The sequence below is a fragment of the Glycine soja genome, chromosome 9, assembly GCF_004193775.1.
Source record: "Glycine soja cultivar W05 chromosome 9, ASM419377v2, whole genome shotgun sequence".
In the NCBI taxonomy this organism is placed as follows: Eukaryota; Viridiplantae; Streptophyta; class Magnoliopsida; order Fabales; family Fabaceae; genus Glycine; species Glycine soja.
The window spans coordinates 45,809,703-45,830,791 of NC_041010.1; the positions used below are offsets into that span (position 1 = coordinate 45,809,703).

Sequence of the window (21,089 nt, forward strand, 5' to 3'; positions counted from 1 at the left end):
CCTTTTTAACTCATATTATATATAGCACCAACCATCCATGGATAAACATTAACAACTTAATAATCAATTCACGTTTCACATTATCAACTTAGCTTCTTCGTATTTTCTTCACTCACTTTCATGTTTAATAAAGTGTTTGCACAGCATGTCACTATCATTGGTCAATGGCAACCGTAACTTAAAATTTTTAGATTGCATACTCCACTTGGTATACTATATAATCTGTTATAATGAGGTACGTTAAATAGTACAAAAACTTGATTAAGAGAAGAAAAAAAATATAACTTTAATTATTGTTGCAATTTGTTGTTGATAAATATTGTGTGAACAGAAAATATGCCACAAAAGCCAGCTGTGTGCGACTAGCTTATACAATTAATCAATGAAATGAATTTACAATTCGGTAAAAAAATAAAATATGCAATTCTTGTGAAAATGATATCAATATGATAAACAGATTTGAAAATTGATCTATTGTAAGCATAAAATGTTTAGCAAATTGATAAACTGTTTGATATTTATTTTCCTAAACATTGCCATCAATCTCTACCTGCTAGGATTGGCCATATATGTATGTAAAGTTATTTTACAACAAAAACTTATAACATATTTTCCATTTTCTAAATTATTATGCTTCCATGGCCTTATTTTACCTCACCATCATTTTCATCATAAGGGGAAGCCACTATACATGGAGGTGTATCACCTGGTGACTCCCACGGGTATGGTTGGTTCAAATGTCAAGAGCCTTGCATATTCAGTCAATAGATAAAACATGTAATCATACACAAATTTCATCTTTAGGTTCTCTTTAATGAAATTTGTCCCTGCTTTTCCAATCGCTTTAGCCTGGTGAAATATATAGACATAAAAAGTGTCTTCCAAAAACAGAATATACATACACACACACACACACATATATATATATATATATATATATATATATATATATATATATATATATATATATATATATATATATATAAAGTTACAATTAATTTGAAAAAGTTAAAAAATAAATAAATGGAGTCCTTTGTGATTGATTTCATCATTGCTCCATGCATGGGCAGTGTTTATTTATTTTGCTCAATTGACATTTTATATAAACAAATGTATTTCTTTGAGGTTTCTTTTTTAGAAATCATTACATAATCCAAGAAAATCGGGGTCCATAGTTCCCATTGATTTCTACATAACACGTATTAGTTGAGTTTTTTACTTTATGAAAAAAAAATAAAAAAAAAATCAACTATGTTTACATGAAGATTAGTCGGTCATCATGATGAATATTTTGGATCATGTAATAACTTTTCGTGTTTTCTTAATATTTTCTAAAATCAAAATTGGAGTTTTGTTGAAGTACTCTATGCAGATTTTTGTCGCTAACGTTTATTGTGCAAATATTATTAAGGTAAAACTCTAATTTTGATCGGACAATAATAAATAATAAGAAATTATATCTAAGTTTTATCCATATATATCCTTACCTTGTCTGGATTGGCACTACCCCATTCAACAACATACTTAATATCATTGCACATGCTTTGGTTCTTACTACTGATTGGCCAATAGTACTGCTTCCTAGGTACTAAGCTTCTTGTAAAGAAATCATAATATATAGGCTCTATGAACAAGGTCATGGAGTCATATGCTAATATATAATTCTCAATCACAGACCATGCTATCCCTTCCACATAAATCTTGTACCTTCGTATGAAAAGTGACACAAGCAAATCTAAATCTAGATAGTGATCGAGTGACTTAACTAAAGATAACAAATCAGGAAATCACAATAGCAAGTTATAGAAACTTATTAGATATATAGTTAATTACCTTTGTATACACTGGTCATCTAGCTTTGTGTTCTGGAACCCTTGTGCAATTTCCTTATCCCAGTGCTAAAAATTAACGATTCATTATATGTATCTCAAAGGTTTTCACATACTATGTGTAATATTTTCATTTGACATTACACATTTACCAGAGGATGTATTTGAGCGTACGAATCATGTTGGTCTGAAGCGTTGCACTTTGTGAGATCATTCCTTTTGTGGGACACCCATGTTTTTCCCTTCCAAATAGCATAGGGTAACCTATCCTTCCATTTGATCTTCTTGTTGCTTTCATCTAGCTTTATTGCAAGATCAGCCCTTGAAATTAAAGGAGAAAAAAAAGTAATGCATAATAATTAGGAATATAAAAGAAAATTAAAGTTGTCAATTTTTGTGTGAATCAAATCCAAGGTATTCTCAGCCTCAAACCAAAAGATTAATCCCTTGAAGTATCAAAATCCTATTTAAGAGACTGACATCTCCAATTTATGAAGAATTAGTGCATTCTCTGCTCAGGAAAGTTGTTTTTCTCTTATAACATGAAAGAAATTATTGTATGGTTAGATATCCCATTATCCGGTCAATATTCACGTAACAAGTTATTAATTTATTTTTATAAATTAAAATGTGTTGCGTGAAAATTGACTAGGACCATACCAGGGAAATAATACAAGTCATTGAAAGAAAAGAAGATAAAAATAGAAGGTTTGGTCTAAATATAATTAACTTGGAGAATCCTAACAATATCAATTGAAACTATTAGTAATTCAATATAGAATTTTACCAACCCCGGAAGATCCAATCAGGAAAAACAATGTCATAAGCATTTTTATGCCCGCAATAATGAAAAATAGGTGGTGGTGGTCCTTGGGATTGTTCTTTATCCACCATAGGCTTGTCCCCGGTCTCTAATAATAGCTCCAAATCAGGTATATCTCCAGGATACAACCTTAGAAGTTGTAGAATTCCCCATACTGTGAACACATCCCTTGTCTCATACGAATCCGCATACTTTTTTGCATAAGCTTTTCCTTGTATAATCACAAGCCTAAAGTATGAAACATTTCTTCCCCTCTCCATCATTTCCCTAGTGATTCCTGTTCTCTTCCATGGTTTTAGATCTTCATGGATCCATTTGAAGTACTCTGGACATGTTGATGCTGTTGATGAATCTTGATCTTGCGCAAACTTTGTAGGGTAATAATCCTTTGGGCAGGTATAAGTCATGCCTCCATTGAAGCAGTTCAAAGGGTATTGGGTTTGTTACCTTCTGAAGGTTGTGTTTGTTTTATAGCTGAAGAGCACTGTTATGTAGCTGTACAATTTTGTGTATCTGTGATATGAGAAAAAATGATTGTATATGTTGTTGTATCCCTTTCTTTAAGTGAAACAGATAGAATCATACCACTGAAGCCTAGAAACATGTTAAGAATTATCTTCTTCCAAATTTTATTTGTTTCTCTTATTTTTTTCATCACATCACTTATCACTTATTGCAACTTTCAGTCTCTGTTTCATTCACCCTATCCACTCTTTACAGTTTGAAAACAGTACTATTTTTCTAACTTTTAAGAAAAAGACAAGACCAAAAATTATTCATTGAAACCAATAAAAAAAAAAGCTGTACAAAATAAGAATCATTTTGAGAGAAACATAGCAAAGACAAGTGTTAATTAGACCCGTTTACAAGAAAATGAAAAAGTTTAAGAGAGGCTTACATGATTAATCCGATTGATGTAGTTGCTCCAATCAATCATAGTTGAAAAATAGATGAAGAAGATTGTGGCTGACAAAACCCATCTAACCACCATGCTCTATGATTGATAAAGCAAGCAAAAACTGAGCAAGATTAATGCAACAATTCAGCTATGGAGTTCCCCCATTTTGGTGTATGAGAATTAGTTTTGTATATATTAATAGTGTGTAATATTCACCAGCCAAAGAATTAAAAGATATATCATACTGTGAATGCACATAAATAGATTTTTGGACTGGCAGAATTGATTTGGTGGTAGTTACATGTAGGAAGTAGTTTTGCTTTCATTAGCCATATTTAATGCCATATTCTGTTGCCTAATTTATTTATTTGCTATACATTCATGGGTCAATATTCCATATTAAATGCATGCTTGGCTTGGTTTTTCTGATCAGTCTGAAACCACGATTGGGCAAAACATGATTTTCTCATGGTCAAGGATAGTTTTCCTTAGGAAATATTGGACGCAACTTTCAATTTTAAGTTTTTTTTTGGAAATTTTAAAAATTAAAATTGATTTTGGTTTTATACACTAATTATAAGATGTGTATAAGTTTTATTTCAAAAAAGTATAATGTCTATTATTAAAAGAATTTACTAAATGTGGTTAACTTTTTCCCTTTTAAATCAACTTGATGCAACTATTTATGATATATTGATATGGAGTACATGTAGGAGCCACTAGGTTGGGCACATGCTGATCCTACATGGACTTCTCAACAAATCTAGGCTCTAGCTTGCAAAAACTCAGGACATGGAGGTACTTAATAATTTCATCTGTTAATGTTTAAACTCAAACAACAGGTTCTTATCTTGGATTGAAACAGAAGCTTCAGAAGCTAGACACTGTCAACAGGTTCATTGAAACAAGAGCTCAATCAGAAACTTGCAAATGACACCAAAGCATAAATAAAAAAAAATAAAAAAATTGAAGCTTGAGCAAGAATAGATACCAAAAGGGGAGTCACCAAACAAGGAATTGGTAGAGAAAGCAGTTGAAGTCAAGAAAGAGGTGGAAGAGGTGTTGAAATCAGCTAACTTGAAGATTGTTGGAGTAATGGAGAGAAGTGTGGTGAGTGCACCACCAAACATAAAACAGAAAATAACTTATTTTTAAAATTAGATCATGAATGAAATTGATAGAGTGGTAAATGAGGAAGATCTTAAGGGCAAAATCAAGGAGTTGGAGAGTGAGATAGCTCAAGGCTCAAATTCTGAGGATATGGGAAAAGATGGAGGTGTTAAAAGAGAGTATTCTTGCTGCATTGTTGTCTCAACACTGAAGGAAAAGATTGAGAGACTAAGGGAAGATTTGGAATCCTCATCCAAGGATGTTTATGTAAAGCAATTAAGTGTTCAGTCTTGACAAATATTTTGTTAACTATGGTTATTGTTATCCCAATCATGTAAATTAGCACATTGGCAACAGAAATTTAGCTTTCAAACTGTCAGAAACCAGAATAAAAAATAAGAAAAAAACTATATATATTGAAGAATATGATGTATTACAGCAGAAGAAACTGCGGTACCTCATAGCAATGCTCCTTTTCAGTTTTTACTACTCGTGAAAAGCTAAAACTGAGAAACATCTCTCTACTGTGCATTTCTCCTATAATGAACATAACATGTGGATCTATAATTCCCTCCACTGATTCCCATTTTTAAACCCTTCATCCTTAATTAGTTTCTTTTTTTCTTTTTGAAAAAATAGGTTTCTAGTTACTTATACTTTTAGCTAAAAATAATGAAATATTTTTATGATTGATTTTAATAATTATTGTTAGTTAAGATATGTTGAGAGATGACAAATAAACTAATAAAATGTCACACGATCGATTAAATGATGATGCCATAGAACTATTAGAGTGTCACTCACTTAATAAATCAAAATTAATGACAAACATTAAAATAAAATAAAATAAAATAAAATAAAATTTAAGTAATAAAATCAAAATTAATCATATTATAAATATGAAAAATATATTTAAGAAAAAAAAAGTCCAAGACGAATGATACCAATAGCCACTATCTCAAAACACCCTTGATTTCTGTCAAATATCTTTTTCTTTTACTTTTTTAATTTATAAATTAACCAATAAAACAAATTAATGCTTATTTCGTCACTATAGTACTAAAATATTCATAACCTAAAAGTAATACTACTGTTTATAAAAAGGCTAATCAGTATGCTGATACCTTATCAATATTAAATAATAGTGTTGTGACGTTAAGCGTGTAGCGACATTTTCTTTTATGCAATTTTTTTTTACAATGATATATGAAATAGCCTCCATTGGCAGTGGTGTTAATTTTTGTCCCCAAAAACATTACCATTAATATTTTCTTTTAACATAAATTATTTCATCCCAGAAATTAATCCGGACTTTTATGCTCTCTTTCTACCACTTTATCTTTAGCTGAAATTTATTTGAAATCATCACTAAACTAATATTACCTCTGTTATAAATATCCCTTTTATGTTCTCCTAACTTTTATTCTTACTTCTATCAAGTAAAGAAAAATCTTATTCATACGTTAATTCCTCTCACCCGCAATTCATTGCATATCAAAATAAATTAAAAACACGTCAAATGTAACATGCATAATTTAAAAAATAGAATTGATTCTTCACCCGATTGAGATATTGAGTTGATGGGTCACTCATCAAACCAGTAAATAAGTCATTAAACCGTACAAATCGATACAAGTAATAATTATATTATAAATTTAGAGTATTATTTAAATTAATTTAAGATAATTATTTTATACGTCAACAAACTTATCATACATGATCAATTGTGATTGAAATGATTGTGTAAAATTTTATACACGTTCAGTATATAATCCTTATCCTCATAAATTTAATAATTAATCATAAAAGTTTGATGGTAAGTTGATCCACTAAAAAAATTTTAGGTCTTTAGTTTAATTTTTTAGTGTATCATATTTTTTGTATTTTCATTAATTTTTACATTTTTTAAAAATAATTAATTTTGTTTCAACTAATTCAAGCAAATTGGTTCACTAGTTCAACCATACCAGACGGATGAACCAGTTTGCAACGGATCAATTGCATAAACAATCCAATGATTAACTCAATCCTATCAGATCTCCGGTTAGCGATCAAACCAACTGAATGGGTCTGAGTTTTAAAACATGAATAACATGTGCATTTTCTAATTTATAGCTTTTCTTTTTGAAGAAATTCTAATTCCTAGCTAGTTCCTTTTGTGGTTAAATTAGTCGGTGACCCATGCATTTGCACGGATAAGCTGAAAAATATAAATTACAATACATGTGGACTATATAGTTATAATATTATATAATATTATTATTTCTTAAATTTAAAAGCAAGTGAATGAGGTAAAAAGTAATATAAGATAAAAAAGCGAATCATCAATACCTACAAATTAAATTTGATTATGATAGAAAATAAAAGTAGATATAATATACCAAAAAAGAAATAACAAAGTCATATTGTTGAAGAGACAGTGTGTCTCAAAAATTTGAGAATCAAATACTTAAATTGTCAGGTTCAATTGATTTCTTAGGTTTTAGCCTTGCTTGTATGCGATCCCATCTCATAAATTTTTAATATTTTTTATTTTGCTCTTTTTTTAGTAAAGGGTGGGGCCAACCCCAAAAGAAAATGAAAACACCTATCGTGTATCAATCCCAAGTGATGTTTTCAAATCTTATGATGTGTCTGGTAATGTTTTTTTTTTTCCTTTTGAAAAATAATCCTTTTCATTCACAAAAATTATCCCATTAATCTGGATAGAGATTATTATGACCATGTAGATATTTATTTTTAAATTAAATTAAATTAAATTTATAATGTTGATTATGAAAATGCTAACAACATTTAATAAGATTTACATTATTGAGTAAATCCAAAGTTTAAGTGACATGATTTGTTAACAACTAAATTATAATTTTATTCTTTATTTTTTTATATAACCACGAAGTGTAATTCCCTCCCACCGAATCAACTTATTTTTGGGGCAAAGTGATACCTAAAATTATCACTTCATGTCCAAGGCGGGAATCGAATCCTAGACCTTGGTTAAGGGATCCAAGTGTTGAACCACTTGTACTAACATCTTTTGATATTTTAATTTTATTCTAAATTTTACATAAAATTTACTTGATGATAAAAAAAAACTTAAAAAAACGTATGAGTCTCTATTTTTTATCCATAAAAAGAAAAAAAATAAAAAATTAGTCTCTTACATGAGAAGAATGATCCCATGATTCCATAATCCATAGCACAATAATATCCAACCTTACAATAAGGAAGATAAATGAGAGAAAGAGGGCCCATGAAGCAATAATAAAAAAAAACCCCATTTTGATGCCCTAATCTTTCCAAATCAAAATTCATTGATTTCACAACAAAAAATTCAAAGAAAACCACACTCTTCTCCTTTCTCTTCTTCTTTCTCCTCCATTTTCTCTCATCCTTCAACATATCTCTACCTCCAAATCCACCCCTCCAACTGTTGTAGAATTGTACAAATTCTCGCTCGAAGTTTCAACCTAATCCTACCAAAAAAAATTAGGTCTTTGCATGATACCTGAGAAATTCCCAATTTCCCCGTTAGATTTTGTTAGTTTAGGCCCCAATCACAACCCCATTTTGAGAATTTTTCGTTCGCAAAGTAAGGTATGAATCGAGAAAACCCTAGCTAGCTTCATAGGGTGTAGTAACGTCTTTTACATTATTTTTGCATAGATTTTTTTTTTGGCTTTTAGATCGGAGGGATGAAGAATAGAGATAGAGAGAAGAGCCCACCTAGGATGGGTTTAGGGCGAGGGTTGAACTCGAATCGTGGGTTTCAACCAAGGCCACAACAATATGTGCAGAGGCATATGGTTCAACATCGACATCATCTGCAACCATATCAACATAACCATCACCACCACCACCATCAGCAGCAACGACAACAACATCATCATCATCAACAACAACGACAATGGTTGAGAAAGGACCAGTTAAGTGGTGGGACCAACACCAATGTTGTTGAGGAGGTTGAGAAGACTATGCAGTCTGAAGCCATTAACTCAAGGTTTTTTTAACCCTTTTGTTTTTTATTTTATTTTGTGTCTAATTGTTTGTTTATTTAATTTGTGAAACACCCAAAAAAATTACACTCAGTGAATATGTGCACATGTGAATTGATTTTTATATAAATGAATTTATTTATGAAATATTATGGATTTAATTGTCATTAAATAGAATATGCATGTTAGTAGACATAAAATAAAATAAATTTTATGTCTTATGTGATTTAATTAATTTAGCTATGATGTGGAAATGAATTATTAGTGAAAAGTAAATCATGTGATCAAGGAAATCATTGGTTTAGTTAATTAACGATCAAATGAATTAGTTTAGACCTTAGAAAAATGATTATGAAGTGGTAGTGATTTAAAAATTAACTTAAGTGGGGGTTAATGACATGTAGAGACTAAAATAGACGCAAAACCTAGCCTTAGCATGGAAAACCCTAACCATAAACTTAATTGGACACGGTATGGATCTAATTAAAATCAAAACTTTGGCCATAAGCCTTGGGGAAGGGCATGGATCTTTAATAGGGTAGGAAGCCATTTTTTATTTTTAAAAATGTTTTCTCTCTGTTACTCTCATTTGTGACTATTCATTTACTTCTTCTTCTCCAAGTTGTCCTAATTTCTCCAACTTCTCTCTAAAATTTCTCTATCAATCTCGAAGCCCCTCCCAACCAAATCAGCATATATTGTTCTCTAGCTCTACAAGGGAAGCTCTCTTTTATTGCATTTAGTGTTGTTTGGGAGTGAGGAATGGGGAGTTTCTTCTCTTTTCTTCATAGACCAAGTGATACGAACAAGACAATATCAACAGGAGAAGAAGAACAAAATGCAAACTCAAAGGTGGGAATCACAAAAGAGGGGGTGCATAACGAAGTAAAGCCCAAACGCAAGGTGAAGAGGCCCACTTACCTTCACGACTTCGTTTGAAGAAAACTGCCAAAACAAAAGCTTCTGCAAATCCTTCCCAAATCGCCTTGCTTGGAATTGTGATCCTGCTGAGCAATTCTTATCAATAAAACGGTTATTGTAATATTCCTAGGATTATTCCATATTAGGAATTCTATAAAAACCATGTAATAACAAGCAAAGGCAATAAGAAAATTACAAGCTTCTTTCTCCTTCTTCGTGCTCTGTTTCTCCCTTATTTCTGGAGGTGCTAGACCTCGAACTCTAGCTCTTGATACTAGAGTCCTAACAATTTTGGTGCTCTCGTTGTCCTTGTCACCATGCCAGACTCCCATTCTCACGATACCTCACCATGTTCCCTTGAGGACATTCTCCTCCGCTTGGGTGACACCATGAACACAGTGACCCTCAAACTTGACAAAATACTCCACCACCTATCCCCAAGCTCTTCTTCCCCAAACCCTCAGCCAACCCCAATCCAACCTCTACCTAACCCTGCACCTGCAACATTACACAAAATGAAATTAGAAGTTCCGAGATTCAATGGAACTGAACCTCTCGAGTGGATATTCAAAATCAATCAATACTTTGAATATCACGGCACCCCGGAACGCGATCGTCTCACAATTGCTTCGTTTTATATGGAGGGACGAGCACTTGCGTGGTTCCAATGGATGACCAGCAATGCTCAGTTCACCTCTTGGCCGGGATTTTTGCAGGCATTGTAGACCCGCTTTGCCCCGTCACAATACGAGGACCCTACGTGTGCGCTTTTCAAGTTAACTCAGAAGGGTTCAGTAGGCCAATACCTGTCGGAGTTTGAGGATTTGGCGAATCGTATTATCGGGCTTCCTCCTCCCTTCATTCTCAGTTGTTTCATCTCGGGACTCTCGCCGGAGATACGCCGTGAAGTCCAGGCTTTACAACCACTCACATTAGTGCAAGCAGCAGGGCTAGCATGTTTGCAGGAAGAGAAATTGGCCGATATACGCCCACCCCCATGCCCACGACCTCCACCCCCACCACAAATTTCCCCTCACCCGAACCCTAACCCACACACCTCTCGTTCACCCTCACTACCACCTTTATTACCTGCACCACCGCGTCAGCCCCCCCTGTGATGAAACGTTTGTCACCGGAGGAGATAACCTCACGCCGTGAGCGTCGGTTATGCTTCAACTGTGACGAGCGTTACCACCGGGGTCACCGCTGCGCCTCTCGAGTGTTCTTACTCATCACTGAAGAAGAGGACCCTCCTTCAGTTAATATAGACCCTAATAACCCACAACCCGAGACCATGCCCGACCCAGGGATGATACGAACAAGACAATATCAGCAGGAGAAGAAGAACAAAATGCAAACTCAAAGGTGGGAATCACAAAAGAGGGGGTGCATAACGAAGTAAAGCCCAAACGCAAGGTGAAGAGGCCCACTTACCTTCACGACTTCGTTTGAAGAAAATTGCCAAAACAAAAGCTTCTACAAATCCTTCCCAGATCGCCTTGCTTGGAATTGTGATCCTGCTGAGCAATTCTTATCAATAAAACGGTTATTGTAATATTCCTAGGATTATTCCATATTAGAAATTCTATAAAAACCATGTAATAACAAGCATAGGCAATAAGAAAATTACAAGCTTCTTTCTCCTTCTTCGTGCTCTGTTTCTCCCTTATTTCTAGAGGTGCTAGACCTCGAACTCTAGCTCTTGATACTAGACTCCTAACACCAAGTATTCTTCTCTTGTTTTGCAGTAATATGGGTTGTTTAGAGTTGTATTATACCATGGGCATCACTCTTTGTTGTTAAAAATGGAAAAGTATAATGCATGTTCTATTAATTTGGACTGAGAGCATTTATGTTTTTTCAAAAATTAATGAAAGCATGTTTTGAGAAAAGTTGAACCATTCTCATATTTTGGACCATCGTGATGCTATGAAAATTTTTAAAATTTATTCTAAGCACTCTAACTAATTTTGCTTAATTTTGCTCTGTTTTTTTATTTTTTAAAAAAACAAATTTCGAGACCTTATCTTGGAAAACTGGGTTAGTGCGTTTCATACACATACCCCCAAGGACCAACCACAAAAATTGGCTTCACCTAAAAGGCTTAGGAAGTATTTTTAGGAAATTAATTGGTAAAAACAGGGCACTGGTACAATAGAGGAAAATTAGTGTAAGGATTAGGACCTTCCTGAATTTTTTCTACCCACATCTATTAGAATACTTTTGACTCAATAGATAAAGTGCATGAAATTCTGGTTCTAGATATTTGACATAATGCAATCACTCTATGTCTAGCAATAATTTTATCAAGATAGCTCTTTTTTTGAATTCTATTAGAATTATCCTCGGGTTGGGTCTATCTTACGTACTAGGTGAACTGTTCAATTCTTTCTTCTTTTTTTTCTAAGACTTTTTCTTTCAATTTTTCATCAATTTTTTTCTAAAATACTTAAAATCTTATTCTTTTAACTTGTGTTAATAAAAAATTACAAAAATATTAATTTTTTTATTATTTCATTAAAAATAACAATAAATTAAAGAAATTATAATTATTCTTAATAAAAAATTAATTATTAAATTAACTCGAACTCCACACTTTTAAAGACAAAGACCTAAATTGAGCATAAGACACTAAGAGTGGGAAAGACGTGAAAATTTTGGGAATCATGAATATTGATTCATGATAGGAATGAATTGTGTGAATCATGTGTGACTTTTGGAAATGAGAAATGTTGGAAGTTAGTGTTGTGTGAGATACGAAGGGAGAGGAGGAATCCTTCCTTGTTGGGTCAAGAGAGACTGATGGAACATAACGTGGCAGAATGTGGAAATCACACCATTTGAGTGCGAGGATGCATGATGCACATGTCTTGGCTGTTGTGGACTACCATCTGGTACCTAGGGCAGAGTTACCCACACTAACTATAATGGACAATCCTCATAACAAAGAAATGATCGCATGGTGTGATCATCATTGGAGGAACCTTATGTGCAGCCCCAAATCTATGACTTGTACATCTAGCACACCCTACTACTGTCATGCTCTCCTTGTGTGGCTCTTGAGGCTACTACTTCTGATGATCTCACTCCTAGGACGGTGTTACCCATTTCCCATCTGAGGATCCAATGGAGGACTATCATGGGGGTTCTTCCCAGGGATCTTCCTAGGTTATCCTTTAGGCTAGGAGTTTTAGGGAGGGTACAATCGGGTGTACAAGTTTATAGTAGTAGATGACTGCTCTGAGTCACAAGTTTTCTCTTTTGTTGCATTTATGTTGGCTAGACCTAGGATTCAGCTTTTGTATTTATTCAGTCATCTGTTTCGCATTTTGATACTTACCCTTTTTTCTATTTTGGACTGTAAATGATACACTTATTTCTCCAATGATACACTTACTACTTATGCTCACTTGACTCATACTTACATAAGTATTTTGGTGGTATGTTTTACTTTATGTTATCATATACGCTCATTGTTTGATTCGTGACGATTCGATATTTGTAAATCAACAATGGTAGTTAAAAATAATGTTTTGGCAAATAAAGGATGACGGCTTATCTATCTCGAATAGGTGACTTTTGTAAACTAAATGAGTTTTAAAACAGTGATAAAGAAAAAGTTTTAAATTTTCCGCTAAATTTCTAGATGATTTTCCACAACTATAAAACAGTATTTTAATGAGGTATATGTAATCTTGATAAGCGTGTTTATGGGTTTTCATGTGCATCCAATTTAGGGTGTCACAATCTGGGACTTGGTCAGATTGATTTTTTTAATGTACTGAGGTTTTGAAAAAATTATCAATTTTGGCCGCAACATCAAAGTTTTTGAACTTTCCTTGACCACAATTATCAGCTGCATTTGTCTGCAATTTTTCAATGTTGCTGCAAAACCGCAAATGCAACCAACCACAATTTAAAAACTTGCAAATGTCCTTTTGAGTGTGTGTGTTGGACAGTTATGTGTGTTGTGATGTTGGATTTGTTGAGTTTTCTGGGATTAGAAAGGGTTTGGTTTTGGGATGGGGCATTTATAATGGTCAGTGACTTGTGTGTGTGAGTGGTTGACTGCCTATTGGAGTGAAGTCTATCTTCTCGTGTGGTCGTTGTTTGTTAATGTGGTGTGTTTGTGATTCTGATGGCTTGAGATTTTTTGTATACTTTTTTTCTTTATTTTAATGGTGAAAGCAATCTATAAACCAACAATGTGGTTTACTTAATTAGTTGGGGTTACTGAAGTGTAGTGATTTTTTGGTTTTCTGCTTGCTCAATCTATGTGGTGAAGTTTAGAGTTCCTGTTGATTTAAGTTAGGGGATCAGAACCTTTTTTGTGTAATCATGGATTTTGGAGGACAATGTAAGTTATATTTTAAATGATTGTTGAAACTCAAGTTTGACCAGTACAACTAAATGTTGTTTTTTGAGGTTCTAGGTTCTGATACTTTTCTTAATAAAACTCGCTGTCTAACACAACCATATTTAATTACGTTAATTTCTGTTGTGTATTCATGTTAAAATGCAAAGTTGAGTTGATAAGGTCCAATTGTCAATGACCGAGGCTTAGTGCCTTGATGTTGCAAATGTAGTATGGTACTACAGACTACAGAGTGATGTTTGCTCAATTTTTGTTCCCTACAATTTAGCGTTTTTTTCATCTTTGCCGTTGCAAATTTTTTTCTTTCATTGTAGTGGTTCTTACCTAAGGAAATATTGTTTTAATTTTATCCTCAATTGATTTCCTTTGTTAGTTCACAAGATTGGAAGGCAAGACTAAATATTCCACCACCTGATACATGCCATAAGACAGAGGTATGGTTCTGAAAAACTGAAAACTGTTATCTTATGGTTGAAGTGTTTGGTTATATGAAATATGCATTATGTTTTAGTCATGTACTTCATTTCAGATCCTTGGGGAGGTACTCCTTGTTTGTGGTGTTTCTAATTCCTTACTTGGTTAGAATTGTTAATTTTTAGTTATTATATAGGAATCTTTTGTTGGAGCTGATTCTCTACATAGGTTATAGCTGGCATTTTGTTGATTAATGTTGTTTTTTGTACCATATACTCTGTTAATTAGGGATTTGAGATTGCCATTTTAAAGTAACTTGGACAATTAGACTTTAGAATATAATCATACTTATAGAACTACAAAATGTTTTGAATATTACTTTGCTGCAAGTCTAGAGATCTAGGAACTCGAGCCTCTTTGGATTAAGTGCTTGTGAGAGTTTCTCTACTAGAAAAGTTTTATATTTTTAGTAGAAAAACTCTAAAAAACAGTTATGGCTTGTATTCAAACACTGTTTAGGTAAATTTCTCCAAAAACACTTCTAGCTAAGAGAGAAAAATAAAATAAACTTTTCCATAAATTAAAATTAGCTCTCCATTAGTTAACCATTAGTTAATTTGTAGAAATTCTCTAACATAATTTCTCTAAAAAATGAGAGGGCATCTAGTGTACTCAGATTGTACTTCCTTGTAGCTTGTAAGTTGTAACCAATTCAGTAGCATTTAGTGTTGTGAGCTAGGAGGTTTATTTTTGTTTGGTGAAACTAATTGAATTTTATCTCAATGTGGTTATATTTCTGCATGATAATATTATAATTTTATATCCATTTGAATGTCCTATGGCAATAGATGATATCATCTATGGGTAATTCGTTTAAACTTCAAACATTTATTTTATGAGGTTAGGAGTTATATTAACATTTATGTTGGTCCTAAGCTTTTTTTTATTGTCTTTCTCAGGATGTGACAGCAACTAAAGGAAATGAATTTGAGGATTACTTTTTGAAGCGCGAGTTGCTAATGGGAATATATGAGAAGGGTTTTGAAAGGCCTTCTCCTATCCAAGAAGAATGCATTCCGATTGCTCTTACTGGTAGTGACATTCTTGCTAGGGCTAAAAATGGAACAGGCAAAACAGCTGCCTTTTGTATTCCTGCATTGGAAAAAATTGATCAGGATAATGATGTTATTCAAGGTTTGACCTCCTTCACTTATATTACATCATTTAGTTTTTCTTACAGGATTCTTAGAAATCTAATTGAAAATATTATGTTTATTGTTCTCAGTTTGTAAGCCTTTAATTTCTTTTAGCCTGCTGCTTGTTGGCCTCTCTAAGCAGTGTTCTCTTATTAAAATTGAGAGAGAGAAAGACAGAAATTAAAGATAATGGTATCTATGATAGGGAAGGTCTAGCTAGTTTAGTAACATACTAACATCATTTCCTGAGCATTCACAGAAATTAAAATCGACTTGAATATTGTCGTACGAATTTCCTTATCTTCTTTCGGCTTGTTTCTTTGAACTTTTTGTTTTTTTAAGAAGTATTTTTTTATGAAGCCAAGTTTTATATAAATTATAATTATAATACTTTTGTAGGTTTTTTTGGTGAAACTTAAAAAAAAAAAATTAGTGCTTTTCTCAAAAGCTTAAACAACCAGCCCCCAATGATTTGAAACTTTTTTCTTTGTTTGAGAGATTTATCTTTATTTTAACTATAAATTTCGAACATTCCTTTAAACAAGCTGATTTGAAGTGGATAAGTTGTTCCTTCTCTTAGAAAGTTATTTTAGACATGGAAAATTGATACTTTTTAAGAATAGATTTTGGTCCCAATATATGAAAATAATTATGTTCAGTATGGTTGTATTGTTGATGCATGATTCAAATTTTTTGTTATTAATTGTATGGTTATGTTTTTGAATGAGCATTGATTTTAGGCTCTACTCATGCTCTGACCATTGCCTTTATTATATTCTGTCATGCAGTTGCAATATTGGTACCAACACGAGAACTGGCTTTGCAAACATCTCAAGTGTGTAAAGATCTCGGAAAACATTTGAAAATTCAAGTTATGGTTACAACAGGTGGTACCAGCCTGAAGGATGATATCATGCGCTTATATCAACCAGTTCATCTGCTAGTTGGAACTCCGGGAAGAATATTAGATCTTGCAAAGAAGGGTGTTTGCATTCTGAATGATTGCTCTATGCTTGTTATGGATGAGGTAATTACAGTCCACTTGAAATTTACTAATTTATACAGAAGCATTAGAAAATTGATACTGTTAGTCTGTTATAACATTAAGAGGGGTTTAAGGTATAAGATAATAAGAAATGATTCGATGGTGTTAATGGAAACAATGGCTCTGTTTATTGCTTCTCTGGTTCATGTTGTAAATATTGAGCCAAGCATCTTTTCCTATGTGTCCTTTATACATGTTCACTCTGTGGAACATTTAACATTAATGCCTCTGACGTTCATACTTGGATTGATCAAAGGTTCCTTTTTTTGGAATAATAACTTGTTTAGAATTTTTGGTGTACATTGGATTTGCTCTAATGATCTTCATCTGTTCCTGGAATCTTGTGTGTCAATTTTATGGAATTTGGCACTATCAGAGACGCCAAAAAGCTTTGAGGCTGTTCTTCATTTACAGTCCTTTGATGTATTTGCTTGGAACAAAATGTTATAATGTTTACTCGATGGTGATGTACGAAGAGATTCACATGCTGTATTGCATTTTTCTTGTTCTTAGTTGTCTGTGTTTAATCATGATTGCCTATCCTTTTTCATTTTCTGTTACTTTTGCCCCAATAATAAGTTCTTTGTTTATCAAACGGAAAAAAAAATAAAAGTGACAGTAATCTGAGGTTTTATATAACTTTCTCAGGCTGATAAGCTTCTCTCCCAAGAGTTCCAACCTTCAATAGAGCAGCTGATTCAATTTCTTCCTGGAAACCGTCAAATCCTGATGTTTTCTGCTACATTTCCTGTTACTGTCAAGGACTTCAAAGATCGATATCTTCGTAAGCCATACATCGTTAACCTTATGGATGAGCTAACTCTGAAAGGTATTACACAATATTACGCATTTCTGGAAGAGAGGCAGAAAGTCCACTGCCTAAATACACTTTTCTCTAAGGTATATAAATTTCAAGACACTGGATTTTCTATATGCCAGCTCTGAATATATATAATAGTAACAATGGTATCTATTCCAGCTGCAAATAAATCAGTCGATCATCTTCTGCAATTCCGTGAATCGGGTTGAGCTACTCGCCAAGAAAATCACAGAACTTGGGTATTCATGTTTCTATATTCATGCAAAGATGTTGCAAGATCACCGAAATAGAGTGTTTCATGACTTCTGCAATGGTGCCTGCAGAAACCTTGTTTGTACTGGTATGTCGCAGGCACTTTAGCATCCTGCGATAAATGAGAATAAAGTGTTTTTTTTTTCTTTTTCTATTGATTGTTGAGCAATGCCTATCTGTTCAGATTTGACCTTTTCCAATATGCAGCTGTATATGCTTCCTATTTCCTTTATTTTTCTGATTTATTTTCATTATATTGTTTTAGAATTCAGTTCTGAGTTGATAGTGAAAATTAGCATAATGTATATTTGTTTGGTTAGTGTAATTCATTGATGCACTGGTGGTATTGAGTGATAATACATTCCATATATCCTTAGTTAAATATATCTGCATGATAAACATGCTAGATTTTTTTTAATATGTTTTCCTAATGACTATAATTATAACTTCTCATCTGTTTCCCTTGTTCTGAAACATTGATAGATCTTTTCACTAGGGGAATAGACATCCAAGCAGTCAATGTTGTTATTAATTTTGATTTTCCAAAGAACTCAGAAACTTATCTGCACAGGGTATGTTTGATTTCTTCTTTCTCCCCTATCTTGATAATATGATTCTGTGTTCTTATGAATACTCTGTTGATATACAGGTTGGTCGTTCAGGGAGGTTTGGACACCTAGGTTTAGCGGTGAACTTGATCACCTATGAGGATCGCTTCAATTTGTAAGTATTTCTGTCAGCTATGACTAATTTCAGAGATAATTCCTGTAGATTTCTCATGTGTTTCCATTTATTTTGTCCAGATATAGGATTGAACAAGAACTTGGCACTGAAATAAAACAAATTCCACCACACATTGATCAGGCAATATATTGCCGGTAACTGGTGGTAAATACCCAGATTGTATTCACAACCGTGGTGAATAGCATTGGTGAGTGATAGGAATTTTTTTCTTTTAACATGACAAGTGAAACTGAATGTGTGTATGTTATTATTTATAAATGTCTGCAAGTTGGTTTTCTTGTAAGCAATTGATCGTTCCCACAAATGGAAGTTGATGTCAAAATTTCTAGTTAGGGAAAAAGTATATGCCTTGTAACACGTTTTGCTGCCCCTTCTGTTTTCAATCTATTTCCCTTTCTATATGAACTAAGCCAATTTTAACCAACCAACAAAAAAATTACCTTAATGTTTTTTATTTTGTCTCTTAGGGGGATTTCAATTGATTGTATGTATGGTTTATGTTTTCTAATTTTTATTTAACTATTCATTTTACTAGTGCACCTAATGTTTATTACTATTGCACTTTATTAATCGAAGAAAAGGTTGCCATGTGTTACTGATTTCTGTGCATGTATATCTTTTTTACAGGTTGATGCGAATGTTGTTCTAGCACTTGTGAATGCTTTGTAATAAGGATACACTATGAAAATTGGGGTATTGTCAGACCATTTATCGAATGCTTTTTCGTTAATTTCTGTTTTGCAGAACTCGGGGGATTAGTCCTTAACTATTGCCAAAAGATACCGTGGTTCACACCCAAAAAAAAAAAAACAGTATTATTAGGACCTTCAGAAAGTTCAATATGGGCTTTCAAATGTGTTTGTTCTATAAGTGTTGTTGCTCCAGATTTTCCATTTCCTCAGTAATCCTTTAACTGTTTTCTTAGGAATGTACCGTACTATGAAGACATCTCTTCCTATTCTAGAATAATATGCTGTTTGTTTTTCCATTGTATTTGAAGTGACCATTGCCAGTTGAAGGGCCTCCTGATTGCATGAGCGTTAGAGGATAATTTTAGCACCAATGGTTTGCTATTAGTAGCTTTTAGTATTCATGGATGTGCTTTGGTACACCATAAGCAGCTTTGGTTAAAATGTTGTTCATTTCCATTTGTCAATTACTTTCCAGTTGAAGATGCCCATTTTGCTGTTGCTTGTCAGCAAAGTGAAATTTGAAAATTTTAATACATCTTTTTTGTTTGGTTCAAGAGGAAGGGGAGGTTCCATTGCTTGCTTGGTAAGGAAAAGGAAAGGAATAATTTTGTAAGCGTATCCATTGTTGGGGTGCATATTTGAATTTGAGTTCTCTCTGGCATTTCCCACACAAGAGGGTAATTTTATAAACATATCAATTTCTATCATCTTTCTTCACAAATCTGCTCAGTTTTGGGATGAAACTTAATTGGGTGAATCTCATATATTTCGTACCTAAGTTACTATTAATTTATACTCAAACAAACGGTGGAAATGTGAACTTTCTTCGCTTTTTGTGGATACCCCCACTTAATTTCTTCGCCTTTCTTCATTGAGGCCTAAAAGAATTAAGGTATCCCTCATATCCCTGCCTAATATATAACGTACGTGTTTGTGATTTTGCTGATAAAAAGAATAATTCTTTAGATATATCTGTTATATTATTTAATCGAAATTAGATGCTTATTTCAAAGCCGTCCTAATCTTAAATGTCTTGACTTTTGCTGTTGAAGTTACCAAGATTAAAAGTCTACACCTAATTTTATCACCCAAAACAATTCCTGAGTAGCAAACTGAAAACATCGCTTTTGATAACGCTAGAACGTGAGGTTGAAATGTTTGACTGCATTTATTACTAGTAGATGATTGCATTGCATTAGCACTGTTGCTGTCTGTGCATGGTTGTATTTGACCATTCGTTGAATTTCCTTTCTTCCATCCACCTTTCTGCCATTCACTTGCCCAGTCAACAGTAGCAAATGTTCTACAAAACCAAAGGGCTAAAAAAAATTAAGATTATTGTCATGTGACCTTCCTTCATGCGTACGTATACTATAGGTGATATTTTAATAATAAATGAATTAAAATGCTAACTCGTTTAATGTACTTTATGTACGTTCATCAAATTAAAGGAGCTTGATTCTCCCTTCTCTCCAACATCCTTTTGCGTTATGATAAACACAATGGCTGGGACCAGGACTTTTACAAGGGATTCATCTTCGCTTTTAGAAGTATAGGACTTGAGTTTGATATATTATTTCACCTTAAATTCTCATTGGGGTGTTGGACTGTTGGTGATATTTCCTGACCTTGCATTGAGTCAACCACCTAAGTAATCTAAACCTTATATTACCAAAATATACACACTATAAGGTTATACTTCCTTTGTTCTCTTTTATAAAAAAAAATATTTCATATTTATTAAGAAAGTTAATTTATTTCATTAAATTATGTTATTTCCAATTAAAGAATAACATTTTTTAAAAATTATCTTTCATTAAAATTTGATATTAAGCACAATTCTCTATTGAATGAATAATATTTTCAACATAATCTCATTAAATAAAATAAAAGTAATTAAATTTTGGTTATATTTAAAAAAATGATTTTTTTGTGCTTATAAAAGAAAATGGAGGAGGGAGTAACTTATAAGGTTAAG

At 33.0% G+C, this 21,089-nt stretch overlaps 2 protein-coding genes across 3 annotated transcripts; one reads left to right on the plus strand and one right to left on the minus strand.

Moving 5' to 3' along the window:
- Positions 1-1,561: 1,561 nt before the first annotated feature.
- On the minus strand, positions 1,562-3,361 carry LOC114367438 (O-glucosyltransferase rumi-like). Of its 2 annotated transcripts, none has more exons than XM_028324617.1 (2): positions 2,617-3,361; positions 1,562-2,150 (listed from the first exon to the last, which is right to left on the minus strand). In XM_028324617.1, the coding sequence occupies exons 1-2, from the start codon at positions 3,057-3,059 to the stop codon at positions 1,970-1,972; spliced, it is 624 nt and encodes a 207-aa protein (XP_028180418.1). In that variant the 5' UTR covers positions 3,060-3,361; the 3' UTR covers positions 1,562-1,969. The 2 variants fall into 2 exon arrangements, with proteins under 2 accessions (XP_028180418.1, XP_028180419.1); XM_028324618.1 differs by having other exon boundaries at positions 2,013-2,150; positions 2,621-3,361.
- A 4,508-nt stretch (positions 3,362-7,869) lies between these two features.
- LOC114367369 (DEAD-box ATP-dependent RNA helicase 8-like) lies at positions 7,870-19,552 on the plus strand. Its single transcript, XM_028324535.1, has 11 exons — positions 7,870-8,254; positions 8,344-8,657; positions 14,322-14,382; positions 15,322-15,556; positions 16,347-16,585; positions 17,252-17,503; positions 17,583-17,763; positions 18,159-18,247; positions 18,325-18,398; positions 18,479-18,606; positions 19,047-19,552. The coding sequence occupies exons 1-10, from the start codon at positions 8,159-8,161 to the stop codon at positions 18,555-18,557; spliced, it is 1,620 nt and encodes a 539-aa protein (XP_028180336.1). The 5' UTR covers positions 7,870-8,158; the 3' UTR covers positions 18,558-18,606; positions 19,047-19,552.
- The last annotated feature ends 1,537 nt before the right edge of the window (positions 19,553-21,089 follow it).

Bases quoted from the DNA above. Each gene is read 5' to 3' on its own strand.
- LOC114367438 (XM_028324617.1), bottom strand. From the start codon at position 3,059: ATGACTTATACCTGCCCAAAGGATTATTACCCTACAAAGTTTGCGCAA. The intron at 2,151-2,616 runs GTAAAATTCTAT...TTTAATTTCAAG, and splicing joins GATTGGATCTTCCGGGGTTG to GGCTGATCTTGCAATAAAGC.
- LOC114367369 (XM_028324535.1), top strand. From the start codon at position 8,159: ATGATACCTGAGAAATTCCCAATTTCCCCGTTAGATTTTGTTAGTTTA. The intron at 8,658-14,321 runs GTTTTTTTAACC...TTCCTTTGTTAG, and splicing joins TCTGAAGCCATTAACTCAAG to TTCACAAGATTGGAAGGCAA. The intron at 16,586-17,251 runs GTAATTACAGTC...TAACTTTCTCAG, and splicing joins CTATGCTTGTTATGGATGAG to GCTGATAAGCTTCTCTCCCA.